This window comes from Falco punctatus, assembly GCF_963210335.1.
Source record: "Falco punctatus genome assembly, chromosome: 8".
NCBI lineage: Eukaryota > Metazoa > Chordata > Aves > Falconiformes > Falconidae > Falco > Falco punctatus.
Window position 1 is genome coordinate 16016337 of NC_137588.1, and position 22799 is coordinate 16039135.

Genomic DNA, 22799 nt, shown 5'->3' on the forward strand with positions numbered 1-22799 from the left:
AGGCAGAAGAAGAAAAATGTGTTTGCTTCACAAATATTTATTGGTTTGCCCTTCAGCAGATATTTTGTGTTATAGTACAGGACCATCTCCGAGGCACAGGCTAATGCAACTGTACAATATGCAACCATACATTGGATGGACATCTAGCCCCTGGCTAGAAGTAGCTGGGAATCTTAATTTCTACCATTTTTATACGCAAAGAGCTCTAATAGAGTCTCCCTACCCTGCAGTTAGTGTAAAACACACCTGTCAGTAGTGAACACTTCTACTACCCCATTGAGCCTTGAAACTTCTATGGAATTAAGTAGAAACAGTCCTATAGAAACACCCCATGTTGTGTGCCCAGGCTTCCAGCCAGAGGAAGAGGGCTGTGGAAGGAGAACCACATGCACCCAACTCTTATCTCAGGGCAGAGTTAGTACAAGGATTAGGGTTGTGTCAGCCCATCTGGGAAATACGGAGTGTTCTTGGGCAGCACAGCACGGACATAATGCAGGCAAACAGTTAGAGACCCATACATGGGGAATGGAAGACAGGTAGGCTTCAGTGCTACACTGGCACGGCAGGTAGAGGCTTTTTCTTGAGCTGAGTGCTTTATGGAAATAAGACAGCAAGATGGTTAAAGGGGAGAGCTGAAGAAAATGCCATCATCCTGAAAGGCACAACCCTCATGTTACATGAAGGGAAGCTCATTCCTGCCCCACTCTGGATCATGTGTGGGAGTTGCACAGCACTGTGGACAAGGGGAAGTGTGTACTCCCTGCCTCTGAAGTGCTGCATCTTCTCTTTGGCTCTGCATGGTGTGTTGAGAAGCAATAGGGATGCACTGGGAAAATGTAAGCTCCCAACACACTGGCAGAGAAGCGGGAGAGAGGTAGCTAAGGGAAGAGGAGGGAATGTCAGTCTTGGATACAAGGTATGAGGGGTGGGAAGGAAGGAATGACTGCTAAGATTTAAAAATAAACAAGCAAAAAAAAAACCCCAAACACAAACCCCAAAACACAAGTCACAAATGTATTACCAAAGCTAAGGTAGAAGATACCAGCTCACCTACAGCTAAGTGAGGTACATGAAGTCTAGGTCTTTGTTATGCCTTTGCTTCCTTTGCATTCCTTGCTTTTGAATCTGTTCCAGGCTCCTCTGGAGAGATTCTTTATTTTGCTTCTGTAGCTCCCTGCAGGATGCAAATGTTAATAAGCACAAGCACAGCATGCAGGGCTGAATCCATCAGGAGAGATGGGGACTGCATGGCAGATCAGATTCCCTCCTGCTGTGTGACATGTGATGCACATTGAACTCGGGGATGTGGGGGAGCCCCTTTACTTGGTCAGATCCAGCCCTGCTGCTGGAATGTTTTCTTAGCTCTCCTGCTCAGTGGAGCTGCAGCAAACAATAGGCTTTAGCAAATCATGGACAAATAGAAAAGCAGAGCATAATTCACGTACATGCTAGGCTAATCTGACATTGCTGGGTTCTTTATGGAGTCAGGTTTTTGTTAGTTTTTTTTAAACAATAGTCTTCAACTGGATTTTTTTAACCTAAAAGTGACAGTAGTGAATGTATTTTGCAGGGACAGTAGCCAGAAGAATGCCTTCCATGTGTATGTTGAGGATCACTAGAGCTGACTTTCCAGCTCATAAGTGACACCTCCTGCCAAGATATGATAGAGTTTCCATGAAAGTCCAGTTTAGGATTGACACTATGGTATAAATCAGTGCTACCATGAAACATCTCACGCTAAAGCGTGCTGAGAAGGGCAGACAAGAAGGGCTTTGTGGGCTGTGGGTGGTCTGAGGTGCCACTGCAGCTGTGACATTCAGTGGTAGTTGCAAAAACAGTTTTACTGGCTTATGTGCATTCTTCAGACCTACTTTGTCAACCTGTTGCTTTCCTCTGGTCAGTGAATCCAGTTGCTTGCTGTCCTTTTTAGCTCTCCTTGCTGAACAAGTGTTGGTCTTTTGATATGCTGTGGCTGTCTGGTACTTGATGCCTTGGGAGGGAGAAAGAGCCTCGCATCATCTTGGGCTTATGGAGTACCACCAGGCTGATTTACAGACCTGCTGCATAGCATCAGTTGCAATACATGGTTGGAGGTAAGGGATCTCAGCTTCAAATTCTCTGATGCTCCTGAAGTTATTCTCATTTTTGCTGCACTTGGAGAAGAAGCAGGGAAGGAGGGGATGGCTCCTTCACAAGCCAGTAGCATAACTGACCTTTGCAAAAGTCATGGTATTAGTCCAAGCTTAAGAACAAGTGATTGTCAGAATGAAGGGTGATTCTACTAGAAATGTGTAGTCTTGTTGTTTACCTCAATTTGAGGAAAATGCTGCTTTTGCAACTGTCATGAACTTCAGGAGCCTGAGCTAGATGCTATTTCTAGGCTACCACAAGAAAATGCCTATGCCTTCCCCCCTGCAAGAGAATAGGCACAGACCAAACTTTACACTATCCTTTCCATGTGCAGCTGTTGGAGCTCAGCAGGCTGCAACTTGGTGGCTTTGCTGAGCCAGCAGCTGATGCCCCATGTTCCCCTGTCCTGGCCTTGTGTGAGTTAGGGTGAAATGTGCTCACTTTGCCTCCAGGTGTACTCTGCAGCTTCAGGGGCAGTCAGCATGGCAAATGGGTGCAGGGAGATCTTGAAAGGCTGAATCCAGTGCTCCTGGAAGGACAACAACTCATAGATTAGTATGTCTGCAGAAACCATGTGCCAAGCCAAATGGACATACTCTTTTGCGGTCAGCAGAAAGTAAAGTAACTGTTTCAGAGGTCCTGATGGATAAATGAGCACAGCTTTGCTGGCAGTTTTTGTCCTGGCTGCTTGGCCCACCCAGGTTCTTGAAGTGCCCATCCCTGCTGCCCAGACATTTCAGTTCCCCACACAGCAGATGAACTACTGCATTTTATAGCCCTGTATGTACTGGTGTGGCTTGGGGACTGTGGTCTGCCATAACATCCTGGCATGCAGCCTGCAGCTGCTCAGCTGTTCACTTGGCAGCTCCTGAAATGTCTGGACAATGGTGTACAGAACTCTTAAAAGCAGCAGTCAGGATAGCAACAGTTAACGTCCACCTCAGGCTAGGATCTCCCTTCTCATGAATCAGAAATCTTCTGGATTCTAAATCCCACTAAGATGTGACTTAGGCTCCCTAAGTATCTATGTATCTTGGCAAAGCTAGTACTCAGTTTTCAAGGAGATCTAAGCTAAGGCTTCAGAAGCAATGGCGGATAACAGGAATCTCCACCATTTTACTTTGATGGGAAATGAGGGAGAACATAACAAAGTCTGAGATCCACAGAAACTGAATTTTGAGATGGGCTAGATTCCAGCTCTTGAATCTAGAACTCTTAGGGAGGCATAAGCTGTGCTCCAAGAGTTACTGTTAATGAAAACAGTAGATTTAACCTCTTAAACTGATTAGGGCTTTGCAAAATAAATTACCTTTAGTTTCCAGATTCAGCAAAGCATTTCCGTTCCTTTCTCACAGAGTAGGAATGATCTTAGGCCCATGATTAAAATTAAGTAACATTGTTGGCTGAAACAGAAACTGGAGATCCTGATAACAATGTCTTATCTTCCTCTTCAGAAACTTTTGTAACTTTGCTACCTCATGACCATCAAGGAAGTACCCTTGAGTTCACTAGAGACAGGATCTAGCTAGGCAAGTGCACAGTAACATGAGACGAACAGAGAGACTTTTTCTGTTCTTTCTTTGTCTCTGCTTGCATAACATCAGAATATAAATCAAAAATATAAATAAAAAAAAAACACTACCCCCCAGAAAAACCAAACCAAACCAAAAACCCAACAACAACAAACAAAACAGCATGAGTAGCTGGAAAACTTCCAAGAAAACATCACTCCTCTGCAGTGTATGGTATGAACCCAAAATGGAGATTTCTAAAAATATTCTGGGTTGGAAATTCCTAGAGAAAAGGATTCCTGCCCATAAGAAGCATGATAGTAAAAAATACAGTGTAATGTTCACGGTAAAAGGAGGGAAAGCTGATCCACCGACTTATCCCAGCAGCAGAAAGGAAGACCTCTCCTAACACGTTGTGAAATGTCCCTACGTGACACATAGTGGCATTTCCAGTTCTTGACATGGGAAAATTAAACAGAGAGGTTATGGCCAAGGCTGCCCTGATGCATGAACTGTGAACTGGAGTGAGCGCTAGCCCCTTCTGGACACCAGGTGGCAGTAGGTCATTAATAGTATAGCTAAGCATGGACGGTAAAAAAAAATAAACTCAGAGCACCAGAAAACACTGTGAATTACAGGTGAACCATCTATTATAGCCTAATTACAGTTCCACAGCAACTTTTAAAGGTTGTTTGGGAAACATCAATAAAGTCTGTGTTACTGAAAATAAAATCTATATATTCCAGCACAAATGCTCTTTCATTAAATAGCTGGGCCATACAGAATACTTTCTTGTGACTTGAGTCATAAATTAAAGATTATAACACCTCCTCAATTTTTTTAAGGGAAATTATACTTATATGAATGTAGGCTGCTAGAGAAACTTGACCTGAATGCAGGCAAGGCTCTTGTGAAGCACACTGTATCTCCTCAGATTTGCATAGCCTCCTTCCCCACTCCACATCAGAGATAATTAGAGCACACCGGTGGGAATGCTGCCCTGGAAAGTGCTATGCCAAAGGCTCAGGAGCTGGGTTACATCTTAGTGTGGCTATGAGTAGGTAAACTGCCCCTTTCTTGACTCTGCCTCACACACTGTAAGGCAGAGGAGGAGGTGAATAGTTCACCTTTTTGCTCTGTTCAAAAAAAAGGAGGCTGGAGCTAGTTTACCATTACTAATGGGGCAAAAAGGAAAAATTACTTGAGTTTAAAATGCAACATGTTTTTAGAAGGCACAGCTATTATAGGATCCAAATGCATTATGCCTTTATACAATGGGAGATTCTTCCCACTTTATTGCTCATGGCACACCAGTCTAGGCAGTAGACTGGTGGGAGAAGGGGCCAATAGCTTATCATTGCTATGGCCAAAGCTCGGAATCACTGATACCACTGAACTGGTACTTCTTTGGTGGACACTCTCAGACCTGAAGGGCAGATGATGTCCAAAAGTGTGGGGTAGATTCTGCAAGGTGTGTGAGGCTAGCAGTGATGAAAGCCTTTTAAGATGTTTGGGAATGGGATACCATTTGAAGACGGGGGCTAAGTGTAGGTATTGGTGTCAAGGCAGAGTAGGATTAAACAATCTTAATTGGTGAAACCTCTGCAGGCCAATATGAGATCTGATCAGTAAGGCTGGATGAAGTATCTCCTTTTTGTCTACTGAAGGCCTTTTTTTTTTTTTTTTTTTTTAAATCCATCTGGTTGCTCAGTTATATGTGTCATCTGCATCCAGTTTTGCATGGACCAAATACACAGTTTCTTTTGCTGGTGGCCTGGGGATAATTTTTGGCAGAGGTTCAACAGAGGAACAGCACAACAGAGCCAAACAAGCCGCTTTTGCCTTTTGAAGAACAAAATCATCTCCCTGAAGGTCAGCTATTGAACACAAGGAGCTTTTATGTGCCTTTGCTTTCCCAGCCCTAGCACTTTGTTTGCTTGGGTTGGCAAAGTCCCACACCAGTGTGCAAATCAGAAAGGAACCATGAAGTCTGTGGTCAGCCAGGCATTTAAGCCATAAAGAGGCACGCCAATAAAAAGCCTTAATAAACCTCTAAACCCATCATCCAAACGTTCTAGCATCCAACAGGTGACTTTTAGACTATAAAGATGGAGTAGGGATTTTAGAAGTAGCCCTTATGCTGCTTGAGGTTTCTGATCCCAGTGGTGGTGTAATGTATCAAGATTAAATACAGTAGGCACCTTTCCTCCCCTGCCTAGTCTCAATTTCCCTTGTTTTTCATGGTTACATTCAGTCTGTCCCAATTCCTTCTGTGAGGTGATGGCCAGAAAAGGAGGTTGGGCTCATGCAAATGATTTCTGTCTGGCATTTCTCTGACTTCTTTCTTCTCCTTTGTGCTTTTTGCCCTGCAGGACATGGCATGGACAGGATGCCTCCTTCTAAAAGCATGTCCCTCTTAATAGCCACCATGCCTACCTCCTTAGATGTGTCCTCATGTCTCCTTCCCTAGTAGCTGCTGCTCTTTCTTAAATGTATTTGAGTAGAGGTGCTATGTGCTCCTCTGGCTGAAGGTCTGGCTCATGCCTGGCTGCTTATATGGGTTTCTGAGCCAACTGGCACAGGGCAGTTCACAGCCTCCTCCCATATTGGTCACCACAATAGCCCTTGGTGTCTGAACTCTGACATTTATGCCTAACACAGAACCCATGTATGAACTTGCACGAAAGCTGTAAACCCTGCAATTTATGCCCGATACAAATAGAAAGGTGTTTGAACTGCCAATGCAGAAGTTGTCCTGATGTCTAAAACTGCTCAGGTGTTATAAGCTCCATAAGAGCTGATGGTCTTAGATAGATGGTTTCATTCCCAAAGAGCAGTGATGTGACTTGTCTGGAAGATCCTTAAACACTATCAGATTCCTTTGCTTATGTAAATACACTCTTGGCAATCTCAGATGAAGGTAAGCAGGAGTTACACACTCTGCTGCCTGTCTTGAGAGTTGACTAGACCCAAACAACTCTGGTGTATGGGCTGACAGCAGGCCATGTTGTCAGAGCACGGTGCCCAAGCAAACATAACCTCCTTCTTTCTGGAGGCTTTTTAACTGCAAATAATGACCCAGACTGTGGCATAGATTGACAAGGACAAAGATTAAATGATCTGCCCAAAGTCAGACAGTCTAATCTGCAAGCCAAGGTAACATTACCTCTTATCTCTGCAATAACTGAATTTTAAAACCTTGTGCAAGTTTTCTGTTACTATCGTATGATTTGGCACAAGGGTACTTCCAGACTCTATAGCTGCTTTTCCCTGGCGGTGCATAGGTAACGCAGATAACCTTGCAGTCACAGAGTTGCTGGTTTGTTCTGTTTAATCTGTGTCCACCTTCCACAGGACTGCAATGCACTGCAAGTAAAAATGGTCTTAGCACTGTGCAAGAGTCAGTGCCCTGCTGAGAACTGCCTTCTGTAAACACAGAACTGACTGTATGAACCTGCCCAAACACGACCCCAGATTAAGACCTGCAGTGTTGGCACACTCTGCTAAGCAGCATACAGTAGTTTATCAAAAAACATGGAGGCATGGAAGGAAGTCTTTGTCTTGCAGGGTTAAAGGTCTCTGGCCAAATTTCACATTTTTGGTTCCTCTGACAAATGCCTTATGTCAGACCTACAGCACACTTCCTTAGCTAGGAGATTTATCCATGTACAAGGCAGTAAGAATGGGTCAAGGAGACCATAAAGGATCTGCAGAGTCCACACAAAAGAGGAGGGCAGAAAAACTGTAGTGAAGAGGTGGGCTGTGCAAGGACAGTTTTACTTATTTATACAACTGCTTGCAGGGGTATACCGCCCAGCAAAGCAAAAGCTCCTCAGTGAGGCCAAGGAGTACAAGGCAGCACCAGAGGCCAGGAGCTAGCAAAGGTTATGTATTGTCTTCTGATGATTTCGGGTTTGAAACCTGAGTGAATTGGGGAAGAAGGCTGGGCACAGACAAAGTACATCTTTGGCAGCCAGATGACAATCTCAAAGAAAAGTGCTAACTTCAGATAAGATTCACACTGTCATGCCTAGCTTGTGGTCTTGAATGCTACTTGAATGTTTATATTCTGCTGTAACAAGGAGATGCTGGAGTTTATTGTAGGATGTTGCCAGCTATCATCCACATGTCCTCAACCACTGCTGGTCTAGCAGTAGTGATTGCTTTCCATAGAATGAAGCCTCTTCCTTTATTAGTGTGGAATAGCTGGAATAAACAGTAGCTAAATAATAGACCCACACAATACAATCTGCAAGCAGAAATGTGCTGTACTCTGCAGTTTTGACACACACCTTCAAGACTAGCAGCAGGAATGAAGTAACCCATAGATAACTACAACTGCATAAGGAGGCTTTACATGTCATTATGATGCTGAAAGGCCACCCACAAGGCTCTAAGCTGTAATGGCAGATGCGAGAAGGGAATAGTTCAGTAGTGTTTACTCTGAGTGAGAAGAGAAACAAATCCACATGTGGATCGCACTCTGAGAATGCCAGCCCAATGCATGACATGCTGGAACAGGCCATTACAGGTAAGAGATCTTCCCTTAGACCCCTATTAAAGATGCTGAAACCCCAACAAGTGACTCACATTTGCAGAGCTCTGCCAGTGTGTTGCTGAGGGCCTCATGCTGTATATCTTAAAGATCTCTTCAACAGGAATGCTGTTCTGTGAAGACAGGTGAAGAGAGATGTTCACCTCTCAGAAGCAGTATTCTTTAAAGTGAATATATGAAATCCCATTCATATCCCCTTCCTTTGGTCTCTGAAATAGCTTTCACATGAACTCCTAGTATTGTTTCATGCTGCTAGTACAAATCTATTGAGATCCGGTCCTGAGACTTGCTCACTGTTTTGCACTTGGGCGAGACAAGATAAGTAACCGACACACATGCACAGCACCACCTACTGAAACTGCCTATTTTGTTTTCTAAGGCTGAGTACAACTTCATGGCTACCTGATAGAAATGAGACAGATTTGTTATATTTACACTGTTTGTATACTGTGCTTTCAATGGAAAAAGTCATCCAGTGTACAGGGATTGTTTCTAGACAGGTGCCATACAGTAAAAGGCATTGCTATTTTTCCTGCCCTCTTACCATTAATATTCCAGCATATGAAGATAGTATCATAGCTTCCCTCTCAATTCGGTTGGGATACATGTATTGGTTGCGAGCTGCAAAATTCCTGTACAGTGTTTGGAACAAGAAGATCATTAGTCTGGTGTTACAAATGCAAAAAGTATTCCTGGGCTTGATTCACTGCTGCTTTTACTCCATTTTCACACTGGTGTAACCCACTGCAATAGTAAGGCCTTGCAATACTCACTTTTTTTCTCTTGTCAGTGTAGTCTGAGCATCCAAGTCACTTAGCCACAGCAAAGCAACACTGAAGGCTAAGTTGTAATGGACCTGGAAAGACAGAAGAACCTTATGTGTTTTGTTTTGCTGTAATTGCTTGACTGAGGGATGACAGAAAGACCAGAGAAATACACAGAAACATGAGCTGGAACCTGGTATTGTCTCAACTACACTGGGTACCTCACCAGTTGTAAGACATTTGCTGAAGTTTGAGGGGTTTTAAACACAGATTTTAAACACACCCAGGAAGACTTTCTCAGCTTAGCTGAACAATGTTTTAAAGCAGACAGCTTTAGTTTGTGAAGAATTTCCTTGGGTTAGTTGACTTGCACTTTATCAAATGTTCTCTGTGGATGAGCCTTGTTTTGCTGAAAAATCAGCAAAAACTTGAATTATCTTGGATATGTTACACTGGAATGCTATTTGCAGCCAATCTCTTCAGATAGTCATTTCAGTAATGAGCTTCTATTGATCATTGTAGGAACAGGTTATTTAGCTGTACCAAACAGCCATCCTTCAGTTCGCAGTAGCCCTGCAGTTAAAGAGGAGAGGAAGTAAGAAGTCTGGTGATTACCATGTCATCTAGAAAGGTGGACTGCCTTTGTCCTCTCGGATCGAATTCATTTTCTCGTAGTCTGATGCCAACGTAATCTCCCCTCAAAGCAAGAAAATAACTCCAAATTACAACTGGTTATAAGCAATCCAATGCACAAGAAATGCAACAAATGACTCTAAAGCTAGTGCAAGACCAGGGACAAATTTGCTATGATTCAGGGCTATGAATCTCTTGCCGGATTTCTCACAGACACTTCCTAAGTAGGAAAGCTGCTAGTTTTCTGCATCACTGCTAATCTTAGCTTCCCTCAAACCACACTGCTGTGTTCCCCAATGGCTCCAAAATTTAGGAAGAAGTACAAATATGAATCAAGTTTTTAAAGTCTGGGGACTCACAGAAGGATTTCACTGCACAGCCAAGAGACTGAAAGAGGTGCTTCACTGGTGCTTGTTCTTCTCATTCAGGGGAGACCTGATTCTGCAATCTTTCCTCAGACTAAGCACTACTGATCCATGCAAGCAGTCCTAGGGAAGATGGGCACAAGACTTGCATGGAATAGAGGGGACACTGCTTACAACCCCTAGGAGTTGTCTGCTGGGCACTCCTGCATCAAAGAGCATGAGACACTGCTGCATGAACTAGGAGACCACTTACAGACAGCAGCTGCAGTGGCTGCATGGCAAGAGAGGAACTCTGCACCTCCCTGGTCACTCCCACTGAAACAGAGCAAGTTCTGGGCTTGTGACATCTCTACTGTCACATATGCAGTCAGGTCTCACACAGCAGACTGCATATAAGAAATTTAGAAGCATCTCAAAGGAAATCTGTGCATACTTTACAGCAAGAGAAGACTAAGGTTTTACAGTTGCCATCCAGCGAGGTTGTACAACCCTTTGCAATGAAAACAAGTCCATCTCAAATGCAATGAACGCGGTTGTGGTCAGTTACTACTTACAGGAGTTTTCCAAGCTCTTTCTTGAGGTGTTTTCTTTCCATTCTCTAGCTGTCACTGTAACATAAGCTCAATGGGATCTAGGAAAGAGAAAAGTGCATCCTGTCAAGTATCTCTGTCTGTGAGCAAATCTGAATCACAGATTAAGAGTATGGGACACTTGGAGACCCCTTACAAAAATCTGGCCAAAACCATTTCCCAGGTAGGATTACAACAGAGGCTGAGAAAAACCTAGTCAAGAAAGAGAAGACAACAAGCACAGTCCTGAAAGTGAGGGTAAGGAGTTGGTAATGGGAAATGGACAGAATGAATCCATTTAAGATGACCATCTATCTTGACTGTCAGCTTGCAGGGTTGCTTGCATCTTCATCACAGTGATGTATATTCTCTCATATAATGCAACCTATTGGCCTGCTGCTGCTTCCCAGTTTCTTAGCACGTGGCTTGCACTCCACACGGTGTGTGTATTAATCAGATATATGTGGTACAAGGAGGGGATGGACTGGGAAGAAGACAGGCTGGATGAAATGAAGTATCGACCGGCCTGACAGGACAAAGCAAAGAGAGAAGCCAGCACCTGGCCCACCAAGTTATTGTATTACCAAAGTGTATGCTTCACCCCTCTGGCCCATAAGACTCAAAGTAATGACATACCTCTCTCTCATATATGTATAGAAGAAATCATGCACTACCTGTGTCAGCTCTTGGAATAGGCCTCTTGGAATAGGGATCTGGGTTTGGAGCCTCTCTGACTTCAGGAGGAATTCCCTCTTGATGTTGCTGTTCCTTTCTTGCCTCTGCCACTCAGTTTGTGTGTCAGGGAAATTAGGCTACGGCTTATTGCAGGACTGCAGCTCTCTCCTGTTGCTTGGAAACAATGCTGCTGAGCTGAGAGAAATTAAAAGGGAAAAAAACAAAATCCACCACAGAGAAGAGATTAAACGTGCACCTTCAGGTCGGGTTATCAGTTTCAAGCTAAATGATCCTTTTACACTTCTAAGCATTGAGTTTCATTGCTGAATGACTAGTTGGAAACATAGAAGACTTGCTAACAAGGGAGGGACTGTTCACTGGGTTTTCTGATGGATCTAATTGCTTGTAAAAGAAGCTATCAGCTTCCACTGTTCCAGCATTCCACTGTACAAAATGGTGAAAAACTAGACGTGATACCTCTCAAGAGCCTATCTGGGGTTCTATCTGCAGTGTTTATGGCGTATCTATAGCAAGGATCTTGCTACCTGTTCTTTCATCAGTGTTATGGTTTCACTTACAATATTTGGAGAAATTCTAACAGCTAAGAAATCCCAACGTGACTTATTAAATCCTGATGTCCTTCCAATGGATACAGGGCACATCTTCTACAGGATTGCTGACGGTAGCCCATGTATTGTGATGGCTAACAAGTCAGTGAGAGGCTATTGGATTTTGTAGATTAGGAAGGCTGCCAGGCTGTAGTTCTGAATGGAATGAGCCACCCCCTGCTTGGGAATGTTCTTATGTTATTAACTGATTACCTAGTAAACAATAGGAATGGGCTTATGAGACATGATCATAATGTTGCCCCTCTGTGATGGCCTAAGAAAACACTAAAGCAAAAGTATTATCATGAGATGTAGATGATCAGGAAAAAGCCTACTTGGTATTTACAGAATTTGTGTTGTGCTTTCTCTTCCTTATTTCTTTTGTGCTTTCTCATACTTCATTTCACTGTGCTCTTTCTCAGTGTATTTTCCCATTCCCCACTGATTTGCAGCTCAGGACCTTCTTGAGCATGAAGTGTCGTCTTGGCAGTTAATAGCCCTTGCTTGTTTTTTACTTCCACAAACTTGTTCAACTTGAAACCTGAGTAATTGATATCTGCAATCACCTGACAAAGATTTCCACTGTTTAAACAGGGCTGTGTGCGAAAGGGTCTCTGTTTTTAAGCTGTCTGCTGTTAATTTGCTGACCAGTGTGCTTAAGAAATTTAGTGAAGTAACTTCGTAAACCTAGCAAGATCAAGTTTAGGCTTCTTGAACTGTGGAATCTGTCATGCATGGAGCACAGGATATGTACTAGGGAAGGATACCCAAGTCTTTTCCTGTAGCACATTTAATGTGGATCACAGGTTCCCAGAGCAAGAAATAAAGCAACCGTCGGTTCTGCAGCATCGTTACATGTTGCTGGTCTGATTTTCAGGGCTGGTATGGAGGGTTTTGTCAATCGACTACTTAATTAAGTTGGAAGGAATAAATTTATTTAATAATTTGCATTATTTAATGCTCATCAGGTAATGTATTAACAAATACCAGAAGAAACGGGTAGGATTTAGGATCCTTGCAGAGGGCTACCATTCACCGCCCGTGGCGGCAGGCAGCGGCGTTTCCACCGGCCCTGTTTGCACGGCAGGCTTCCCTTGCACCCCACCGCATGCTGCCGGCCTTCAGCCGTTTGGCTGCTTTTGCCTGACATGTCGTTTCCTTAAAACATTTGACGAGAGTCACATCTGCACATGCATCATCACCTTGAGGGCAAATTCAAGGTTGACTGGAAAGCAATGCGTTAACTTGGACCGAGACGTAATTAAGATTTTTGGGGTTTCCTTTTAAGTAGCCCGCAAACCGTCACTTTTTCGCAGGCGAAAGCTGCGAGCCGGATGCCGAGTTCCGCGGACGAGCCATCCCCGACTTTGGGTGGCCCTCGGGAGCAGCCCTGGGGCTTTCCTGAGGCGCTGCAGCGGCTGCACCCCCCTGTGCCCGGGGCACGGCAGCGGCAGCCCCGCCTCAGAAGCTCGGCCGCAGCGCCCGGGGCTGCGGCATTTCGCCGTCCCCTCTCCCCGCGGACGGGCGCGGAGAGCTCCCCTCAGCGCCGGCAGCGCAAAATGGCCGCGCAGCCTGAGCGGGCGGCGGGGGCGCGAGCTCCCTCAGGCGCGAGCCGCCCGCGCCCTGACGGCAGTGGGGCCGCGCGCCGCAGCCCGTAACGCGCGCGGGAGCCTCGCGCAGAGGCAGGCGGCCGTTACCGGGGCGGGGCGAGCTGTCGGCCGGCTCTGGTACGTTCAAAAGTCTCCCGGCGGGCAGCGCTGCCGGAGGGCCGGCTCGGCCGCGGGGCGCCCGCGCAGGTGAGGCGGGGGGGTCCTGCCGGGGGGGGGGGCGGCGGCGGCGAGGCGGGGGGGTCCTGCCGGGGGGGGCGGCGAGGCGGGGGGATCCTGCCGGGGGGGGCGGCGAGGCGGGGGGGTCCTGCCGGGGGGGGGGGGGGCGGCGGCGGCGAGGCGGGGGGATCCTGCCGGGTGGGGGGGGGCGGGGCGAGGCAGGGGTGTCCTGCCGGGGGGGGGGCAAGGCGGGGGTGTCCTGCCGAGGTGGGGGGTCCAGCCGTGGAGGGGGGCGAGGCGGGGGGGTCCTGCCGGGGGGCGGGGCGAGGCGGGGGGGGGTCCTGCCGGGGGGGCGAGGCGGGGGGTCATGGCGGCCCCTGTCGCGGCTCCTGTCGCGGCCGCCGAGGCCGGCAGCAGCCGGGGCGAGGCGCGTCGCGGTGCCGCGGGCCTGCGGCCCGTCCCGTAGCCTGGGGCCTGCCGGGGGGCTCCGGGGGGCGAGGCCGCGGGGACGGTTCTCGGGGGGAGCGGCGGGGCTCGGCCGTGAGCACTTGCCGAGGGGTGCGGGAGCTGAGCCTGCTCTGTCGCTCTCTGTAGCCATGGCAGCTTGGGAGGTTTCCGAAACGTCCTTCAGCCTGAGCGGCGTGAGGGAGCGCATGCGGGAGAAGAAGAAGGGGCCCCTGAAGAACGCGAAGCTGAGTGCCTCGCTTGCATCGAAGATCAAAACCAAAATCATCAGTGAGTGTGTTCTGCCTTGCAGCCGGTGCGGAGGCAGCCAGCCGTGCCCGCCTCTGGCTGTGGCGATCACACATGCACAGCCACCTCCAGCAGTGCCTTCTCTGCCAGTGGGTTTCTAGCGAATTCCATAGCCTGCAAATGAGTGTCAAGTGCCACTTCAGGTGCCCGAAGGTGCCCGATGAACCTGTGACTGTCAGGTTTCGCGGGGAACCTTTGGAGCAGCTGTTGGGGTTGCTGCAGGCTGCTTGGCAGTGCCTCGGCTGGCGTTGGACAGCCATGGCTGGGTAACCGAGTCCTCAGGGTCCAAACAGCAAAAACAAGTCATGGAAAGTGTTTTTTAGTGTATATGCAATCCTGTGCAGAAGCTAGCCTAACTGTGATTTGATTTGGTTTTATGGGGGAAGTAATGCAACAATAGTGCTTGAGAGAATCTGGATACTTTGAATAAGGCATTGCTGTTACTTTTATTTATTTTGAAATTGGGAAACAAGGATCTAAATCTAGTTAGGGGCTACTACAAACAAAAGGAGGTGTTTCTGTCTCATCTTGGGTGAAGGTGGGGATTCAGAGCTATAGGTGACTTGTTCAAGCTCAGCACCTGAACCACACCATCATTCAGTAAGAACTGAAGCAGTACCTTGTTGACCAAGCATGACCCACTGAGGGGGTGTCTGAAGTGTTGCAGGTTTTTCCTGCTGTTCTCTGGAGATTTCTGTTGCTGGAAGGAACTATACTGTTGACTTTGTCAGGGGGCTGTTGAGTTACAGAGATCTGAACCTGAGGGAGGCTATTCTGGGAAGAGGAAATAGTAGATCAGGGAAGAGGTGTGGATGAAACCTTGGATGCTGATTCTGTGTGATACTTCTATATCCCTCACAGACAACTCCTCCACTATTAAAGTCTCTCTGAAGCACAACAATAAAGCACTGGCCCTGGCCCTCAATGCAGAGAAAGCCAATGTACAGCGCCTCACCCAGGAGAAGACCATCTTACAGAAGGAAGTGAAGCAGTGCCACTTCCAGAATGCTGTGCTGCGGCATAAGCTCTCCTTCTTGGTATGGCACTAACTGTGTGGCTGGGATGGGGAGGGGCGGTGAGCGAGGTATGCAGCACTAGCATCTCAGTCTGGGAGATGCTACTGGGAGGAGTGCGCTGTCACTGATCGTCTGTACTCTCTGCGCATGAAAAATGTCACCATTCATTTGTTTACTCTTCCGAGCTGTGCTCTCCCAGAGCATGCCTTGCTCTGGCTACCAGTGTCCTTGTTGGAATAGATGTTTTGATTTAATGTCTTTATTTATCTCTCTTTATTACCTCAACACAGAATAATGTCTTGAAGGATCTTGAAAGCTTTGTGTATGGTGTTAAGATGGCCTGGCTGTCTGAGGTAAACCACAGGAAATATGAGCACATTGCTCTGGGAAGGGGGCTGTGTTTTTGTCTTGTGCTTTGTGTTGCCTGCTTGCTTCAGTGTTTGGTGCTTCATCTATTTTTCTTCGCTTGCTTGACTTGTGCTGGCTGCATCCTTGTTTTTAGCTCAGTATTAAGGATTTCCAGGGTAACTTCTGTAGGAAAGGCTACAGTTTTAAACTGCTTTCCTCTGGATCATTTGCTGTACTGGCCAGAAGGCTTTTCTGCTATGACAGGTTGTGACTTCAGTTTCTCTTTTTTATTTTCTCCAAGTGCCATGGGAACTTGGGATAGGGAATAGGATGCTTTCCATGTCCTCTGTCTTGTGGGTGGGAAATAGTCCTGCTTCCTAGTCTCAGATTATCTGAACTGGTTTAACTTCATCCTTAAGCCTGTGGAGACAGAATCTGACTGCTAAACTTATTCCATAATTTGTGCAATTTTAAAGGGGAGAGGGTCGTCAGCAGTATTTCACATACTTTCCAGGGTGAAACAGCTGCTGTTTCTGTGCAGGAGGCTGTAAGGGAGATTGCAAGAGCTTTAAACCACCCTTCTGTTTCTCTGCTTTCCAGTTCCAAACAAGTTCTGCATCCTTGTCCCATGGCCAGCAGAGCAGCGTGACTGAAGATAGCTGGGCCGATAGTATTGCAGATGATCAACTTATGAGGTGGGTGTTAAAATGTCAGATACCACCAAGCTTGTCATGATTTTTTATATGCTAAACTTCCTCTCGTGTTTTATATGTGTGCCCAGTTGTCTGGTTATCTGGTTTACATGAGATGTTTTCTCTAAACCGCCACTGCTTGTCGTTTTCCTGTACTCTGTGTCTTTGTGCTGCCACTCCTTGTCTTATTTGTCCTAATGCTAAGGCTATGCATAAACTGGTCTTTCTCCCTCCTTTGATGAAAGTGCATTGCTTTCAGGTAGTTTTTCCTTTGTAGCTGGTGAGCGCTGCAAGATTTCCTTGAGTGAGTGAGTGCTGCTGCTTTGGTGTTTGTTACATAGAAATGCTTAATAATCACCTGCTTGTATGTTGTAAACTTGCGCTCTGGAAAGAAGGTCAGAGCAGGATCTCTTACAATGTATTTGAAGTTATGTTTCTCCTCTGTCTGGTTTCCCCTTTGAATGCAGAGGAGCCCTTGGAGCTGCCCATGCGCATACCTCCAAGCAGCTGTGTTGATGTTCCACAGTGACATGAATCTGTGGTAGCAACCTGTGTGCTGAAAGGTCCTTGCTGCCTCTCTTGTTTTTCCCCTGTCTCTGTGTCTGCAGCAGTGTGCTTTCTGTACAAGTTGTACTTGCACAAAAATGGGTAATCTGTGCTGGCTATGCAGTCTGTGTTCTTCAGCACTTGAAGTGTTCATAAATGTATTTCAGCCGCTTTTGATGGTTTCTGGGGCCTGTCACAGGTATGAAACGTGTTCCATTGCTGTTAATTCTTCTCACCAGGGCTCCAGGAATACCAATGAGGGTGCCCATTTCCAAGCTGTGTAATGCAAGACAGCAAGGTGGCAGCTCCACAGCAGTTCTTACATCCTCACTAGATCTTCATAGACCTGCTTCTAATGAGCCCCTGGAGGTTGTGCCTGTTGCCTCCAAAGACATTTTGTCACTGCAGCCTGCTGAGAAGCCTCAGTCTCACCAGGAAGAGAATGGGAAAAAGCTGACTGGAATGGAAGCACAAGAGGCTTTTCTTGACTCTTGCGTCTTTGGAGGTAAATTTGCATCTTTTGCTGTTCTTCTAGTATGCCTGCATGTCTACATTTTGAAATGAATGAGGGCAGTGCCGTAGCTTCAGTTAGCTCTTAACTATCACTCCATCAGCATCTAGTGACTGTTAGGAACTGCATGTTTCAGTGATGCTGATACCACTAGAATTATCTATTCCAGAACGGGCTGTCTTGATGGGGATATTTAACATATCTGCAATAGCTCAAGAGCCCTCAGGCCTTCTGAGTAATAGGCACTGAACTTCAGAAATGTCTGAAGGTGCAGAATCTGACTAGATGCATATCTTCTGTTCCTTGTGAATTTGCCATATAAATAATAACTCTCATACAGATCATAAGCATTCCTAAATATCAGGCTGGTTAAGGGATCTTGCTTTGGGCTTCGTTTCTGTTCTGAGGGGAGGCAGCTGCACAATTCTGTTACACAGTGTGTTTGGGGAGTCCCTGTAGAGACAAAATCATGGGTTTTCTGTTCTGGATTTGTGGGGCATGGCTTTTAGCGGTATGGAGAAATCTGTCATTTGCCTGCTGTGTTTCTCAGTAATTAATTTAGTCTTCCCAACAGATCCCTCGTGTGCCACCCAACAAAATCTGAATGATTTGCCAGCGCTTGCCTGGGAAAGTCATCCTCTTTCATATGAGGGTGATGAGATGGTGAAAAATGTCTTTGATCATCTATCACAAGGGCACGTTACTCAGAGGAAAAAGCGATCCACCCTGTTTGCAACAAGCACTCCATCTTCTTCTCTTGTGGATATCTTCCCACATGTCAGTTCCACTTGGCCAGCTCAGTGGAGCATCACAAAGGACAGCAGCAGCTCCAATAAAAGCAACACACAGCCACAGCTGAAATCTCCCACTTGCCTGGTTTCACCTACTCAAACCACTGTTATTCCTGATAGAAAATCTTTGGGTGAAGAGATTTTCTGTGATCAGTCACAGGCTAAAGGAACTGGGTGCAGTGTTGAAACAGACCCCAGCTATAACCAAGTCCCAGAGGTTGTTCCTGTAAAGGGTAAAAGCAAAAGTAATTCTAAAACTGGTGAGAAAACAACTGTTAAAAAAGCAAGCACACGAAAAAAGAAAACAAATGCAAATAAAAACAATGAAGAAAGTAGTTCTGTTATACCTCAAGGTGAAGAGAGTGCTCAAAGTGCAAATAAGCTTCTTCAGCCAGAAGTTGCGACATGTTCTAGTGAGCCTGACTTTTTTGAGATGAGGAAGAAGGGGGCCATCAACAGGAATAACGGAAGCTGTGGTGTGGAGCAACATTCTCACTCTCCTGATGAAATCCAAGATCGCAGAAGAACATGTGTGGTGAATCCAGCACAGCTGCACAGTCCTGGAAGTGGTGACTTACTGCAGCAGGTTAAAAAGGGAGCTGTCTTTGAGATCCAGAGTATGGAGAGCTTGTCAAAAAGCCCAGTTACTGCCCTCTCAAGTCATGAGGTTTCAGATTATTCTAGTCTACAAAATGCACTTTTCTTGAGGAAAGAGGCCTCAAGTGCTTGTGCTCCACAAGAGGACTTAAGCATGAGCACAAAGAGCATCAGACAGAAAGCCAACAGAAAAACTACAGTAATTAGGCAAAGAGACGACTCTGAGGAGCATCTGCCAAAAAGCGTGCAAATACCGGAGGCCAAAGCTGAAGAACGGCCTAAAAAAACCCAGACAAGCAGGAAGAACACTGTCAGGAAAAGCAGTTGTGATCAGAGAAAAGAAGCTGATGGGTTTGGGGCATGTATAGATGTTCAAGGAGTAGCTAAGGAGAGCACAAAGGATTTGCCAGGTGATCTTAAACGTAGCAGGAAAACTTATGTTGTCCATCCTTTGGCTCTTCCAGGAGAATTGGGTTGTGTCCAGACAGATTGTGAAGGGGGTGAAACTGTATCTCCCAGGCCTGTTGCTTCGAGCAAAGCTAGCAAAATCCCCAGAGTTCTGAGGATGGTAGCTGTTCAGAGGAATAAAAAACAGACAGGAGGCCTTCAAGAAAAGGGGCAAGGTAAAGTTGACAATGATGTGAATGCTTTGAAAATAGAGGCCTATACCCAACCAGAGCCTCAGAGAAAGAGGAACAGTTCTAGACCTCCAGAGACTGATTCCCTGGCCAGACAAAGTGATGGTGCCAAGGCACACATTGGAAGTTCAGTGGAACTTGCATCCAAGCAAACTGTCCTGATGGATAAATTTTCTTTCATTAAAGATCTGCTGTCTGAGCCAGGTGCCCTCCTGGAGGAGAAGATAGCTGAGATACCACTTACAAATAATCTCATGGACCTTTCACACAGTCTTGAATCCACCTCTGTGACCTGTTCTGCAGCTTCACCTCTTAGCTCCAGGCTTACAGATGTACCGGTTTCCAAGAGCTTAAGTACCAAGGGCAACAGAATGCCAGAGAAATCCTCTGTTTTGCCAGCAAGCTCCCTGATACTTAAAGAAAAGCCTGCAAAGGAAATATCTGGGGAAAGAAACCAGGTTGAATCCAGTTTTCAAAGCTCATCCTCACAGGAACCTGGTAAGTAGTAGGCTGGGGAGAGGGCCTGTGTTTGGAGAAAAGTGCCAAAAATCCATGCAGCCAGTGCTTATATTTATCTTCCCCCCCTCTCCATTTTTTTCAGAGTTAAAGATCAGTGTCCAGTACACCATTTATGCTGGCCAGTCATTTCTGTGGCTGCATTTGCTTTTGATTTATCAGCATTCTTGTAAGAATTTCTGGTCACTTGTTCATGTGTGGATATTGGGAAAAGACTAGGAGCATGTGCTGCGAGCTGTGTTTTACCAGTTATCTACAGGGCATGCCAGTCCATTTAGAACATCAGTTACTCAAGCAGTTGAAAAGTATAATGTGATGCTGACTCTACTAGAGTCAGCATTACTGGGGCACAAATACGAATAAAGATAGCAGGTTTTTGGTCCAGAGTGGTTAGTGCTGATAGGTTTCAGAATTTACACCTAGGTGGTATCTTCAATGGAAATTCTTCAGGAGCTATGTAAATTCTCTTGGTTGTGGTTTTCTGGTTTGTTTCCTGAAAGGATATGGAGGGTGTATCCCTTGGCTGATAATACAGTAAAGCTGAGCCTTTTTGGGAGCTTGCTGTTACTGAATACTCTGTAAAGAGAGTTGTTTTGTGGGGTTTTTCCTTCCTGTAGCTGTTGACAAACAGGCCTGTTATAGCTAGAGTGGGCTGTGCTTTGTAGAGAACGAGGAATTTTGTTCTCCTGCCCTCCCCCTCTTAGCTGATTTCACTTTGAAAGCTGCAGCAAATACTGGCAGGGTCCTATGTCGCGCTGGAAGTCTCTCAGTTTGTTTGGGTGCCGTAAGCTTGCTTTGTCCTCCAGGCTGTAAACTCCTGGGCACTAGAATTATTAACTACTGGTTTTGTGTCATTTTTCTTCCACACCAGGGCCCAATGATGCTAGTAGTATTATTACTGACCTGCATTTTTCCAGTGAGGAACTTAATTTGATTCATGAGCTGACTTTTAAGGAGCAGGTCTGGGATTTTTGAACAAAGGTGGTCCTGAGTTTTTGGGGGAACATGACTGGATTCAGGATTGTGCAGTGTTCAGAGAAACCTCGTAATGCAGCCCTTCTCTATTTGGCAGCTGTATTTCTTAGGATATCTGGAAATTATTTGGAAACACTTCGATCAACTCATGTGAATGTCTCCCTTTGCAGAGATCAGGCCACTGCAGGACTTGACCAATGTCAGGACTCTGTCTTCCTGCAGCTCTGAAGAAATGTCAAGGCGCTTGTCCAAGCGGAGGCGGGAACCAGCCTGCTACAAGGAGCCAAAGCTCAACAGGTTGGGCTTTAAACTATTCCTTTTTGTGACTGTTCCCATGCTGCAACCCCAGCTATGCTCTCATGTGCTCACTTTCCAGGGCTGGACCCTCTGCCACTTTGTGTTTCTGTGACCCTCCTACTACAGTGTGGTTAAGCCAAAATTCTGCATTAGGGTAGATGCATGTGCAGGCTTCTGGTAACAAGCTGCCAAAGATATTATTTCCCTCGCTGAAATGAGCACATCTTTTAGCTGACTGTATCTGTTGTACTCCACACTAATCCCTCATTAGCACTGAGGATAAAATACAGGCTAAATAAAGACAGCTAAGTGAAAGCCCTGACTTCAGTGGCTGCCATTCTGTGATCTAAAGTTTTGTACAACTGAGTGATACTTCCAATACTACCAGCTGTCCTGGTTTTGGCTGGGATAAAATTAATTTTCTTCCTAGTAGCTGGTGCAGTGCTGTGTTTTGGATTTAGAGTGATGGTAATGTTGATAACACACTAATGTTTTAGTTGTTGTTAAGCAGTGCCTACTCTAAGTCAAGGACTTTTCAAGTTTCCCATGCTCTGCCAGTGAGGATATGCACAAGAGGCTGGGAGGGAGCAGAGCCGGGACAGCTGGCCCAAACCACATATTCCATACCACACAACGTCATGTTCAGTATATAAACTGGGGGGAGTTGGCCAGGAGGGGCCAGTTGCTGCTGCGGTACTGGCTGAGCATTGGTCAGCAGGTGGTGAACAGTTGCATTGTGCATCACTAATTTTTCTTGGGTTTTATTCATCTCTTTCCTTTTCATTGCATTCAAGAAATACCTTGATGGTTTGATCTAACCTTTTTGGCTTTGCAGTAAACTGAGGCGGGGCGACCCTTTTACAAACATGGAGTTCTTCTACTCGCCTCTCAAGAAACCCAAAAAGACGACGACTTGCCAGATGACCAAGAAGATCAAAGAGGAAAAAGTATGGCTTCCTGAAGGATGTCCCAGTGCCAAGGCAGGCGAGCTAGTAACAACTGCAAGAGACACGGAGTCAGAAGGAAAATAGTAGTTGAACAGGCAGCCACCAAGCTCCTAGATGCTAGTATGTCTTTACTAGGGTATTTTTAATGTTTTGTATAGCTTATTTTTATTTTTAAATATAAATAAACTCTCCTATGTGGACAGTATAAAAGCTTTGTGATATTTATTTCCTGCCCTCTCCCTTCCACCTTTAAATGCTGGGGTGCTTGTCTGCAGAGTCTTTGTGCGCAAGTGTTTGTGGCACCAGAGACAGCTAGCTGCCTCTGCCGGTTCTCTCCTGGCCCTGCAGAAGCCTGGGCAGAGCATGCCTTGGAGGGCTGATCTTCCAGCATGGCAGACCCCCACAAGGCCACTGAAAGGGTATGAAAGTGTTTAAGCAGCCCAGACTTTGGCAGCAAGCAGAAGAGGCATGCTGCCTAGCATAATTTCCTGTGAAAAGTGGCTTCTGTACAGGTAGAGCAGTCCACGGGAAAGTTGAATTTAGGGTTGACTGCTGCCCTAAAGTCAAAGCTCTCTGCTCTTCTGGAAGGGAGCCGT

General features: G+C 46.0%; 2 protein-coding genes across 6 annotated transcripts; one reads left to right on the forward strand and one right to left on the reverse strand.

The window, feature by feature from the left end:
* Positions 1-1043: 1043 nt before the first annotated feature.
* LOC308068885 (uncharacterized protein C2orf80) lies at positions 1044-13123 on the reverse strand. 3 transcript variants are annotated; one of them, XM_080400303.1, is made up of 9 exons: positions 11202-13123; positions 10513-11086; positions 9576-9657; positions 8970-9052; positions 8741-8828; positions 8232-8309; positions 2572-2659; positions 1872-1990; positions 1044-1174 (listed from the first exon to the last, which is right to left on the reverse strand). In XM_080400303.1, the coding sequence occupies exons 2-9, from the start codon at positions 10551-10553 to the stop codon at positions 1154-1156; spliced, it is 600 nt and encodes a 199-aa protein (XP_080256429.1). In that variant the 5' UTR covers positions 10554-11086; positions 11202-13123; the 3' UTR covers positions 1044-1153. The 3 variants fall into 3 exon arrangements, with proteins under 3 accessions (XP_080256429.1, XP_080256428.1, XP_080256427.1); XM_080400302.1 differs by having other exon boundaries at positions 1158-1990; positions 10513-10589; XM_080400301.1 differs by having other exon boundaries at positions 1158-1990; positions 10513-11053.
* A 238-nt stretch (positions 13124-13361) lies between these two features.
* Positions 13362-22413, forward strand: LOC308068874 (uncharacterized protein). 3 transcript variants are annotated; one of them, XM_080400260.1, is made up of 9 exons: positions 13362-13537; positions 14171-14311; positions 15191-15366; positions 15636-15698; positions 16294-16388; positions 17171-17436; positions 18005-19966; positions 21130-21256; positions 22092-22413. In XM_080400260.1, exons 2-9 carry the CDS (start codon positions 14173-14175, stop codon positions 22285-22287), a joined length of 3024 nt encoding a protein of 1007 aa, XP_080256386.1. In that variant the 5' UTR covers positions 13362-13537; positions 14171-14172; the 3' UTR covers positions 22288-22413. The 3 variants fall into 3 exon arrangements, with proteins under 3 accessions (XP_080256386.1, XP_080256385.1, XP_080256387.1); XM_080400259.1 differs by lacking the exon at positions 13362-13537 and adding an exon at positions 13577-13606; XM_080400261.1 differs by lacking the exon at positions 13362-13537 and adding an exon at positions 13577-13606 and having other exon boundaries at positions 18017-19966.
* The last annotated feature ends 386 nt before the right edge of the window (positions 22414-22799 follow it).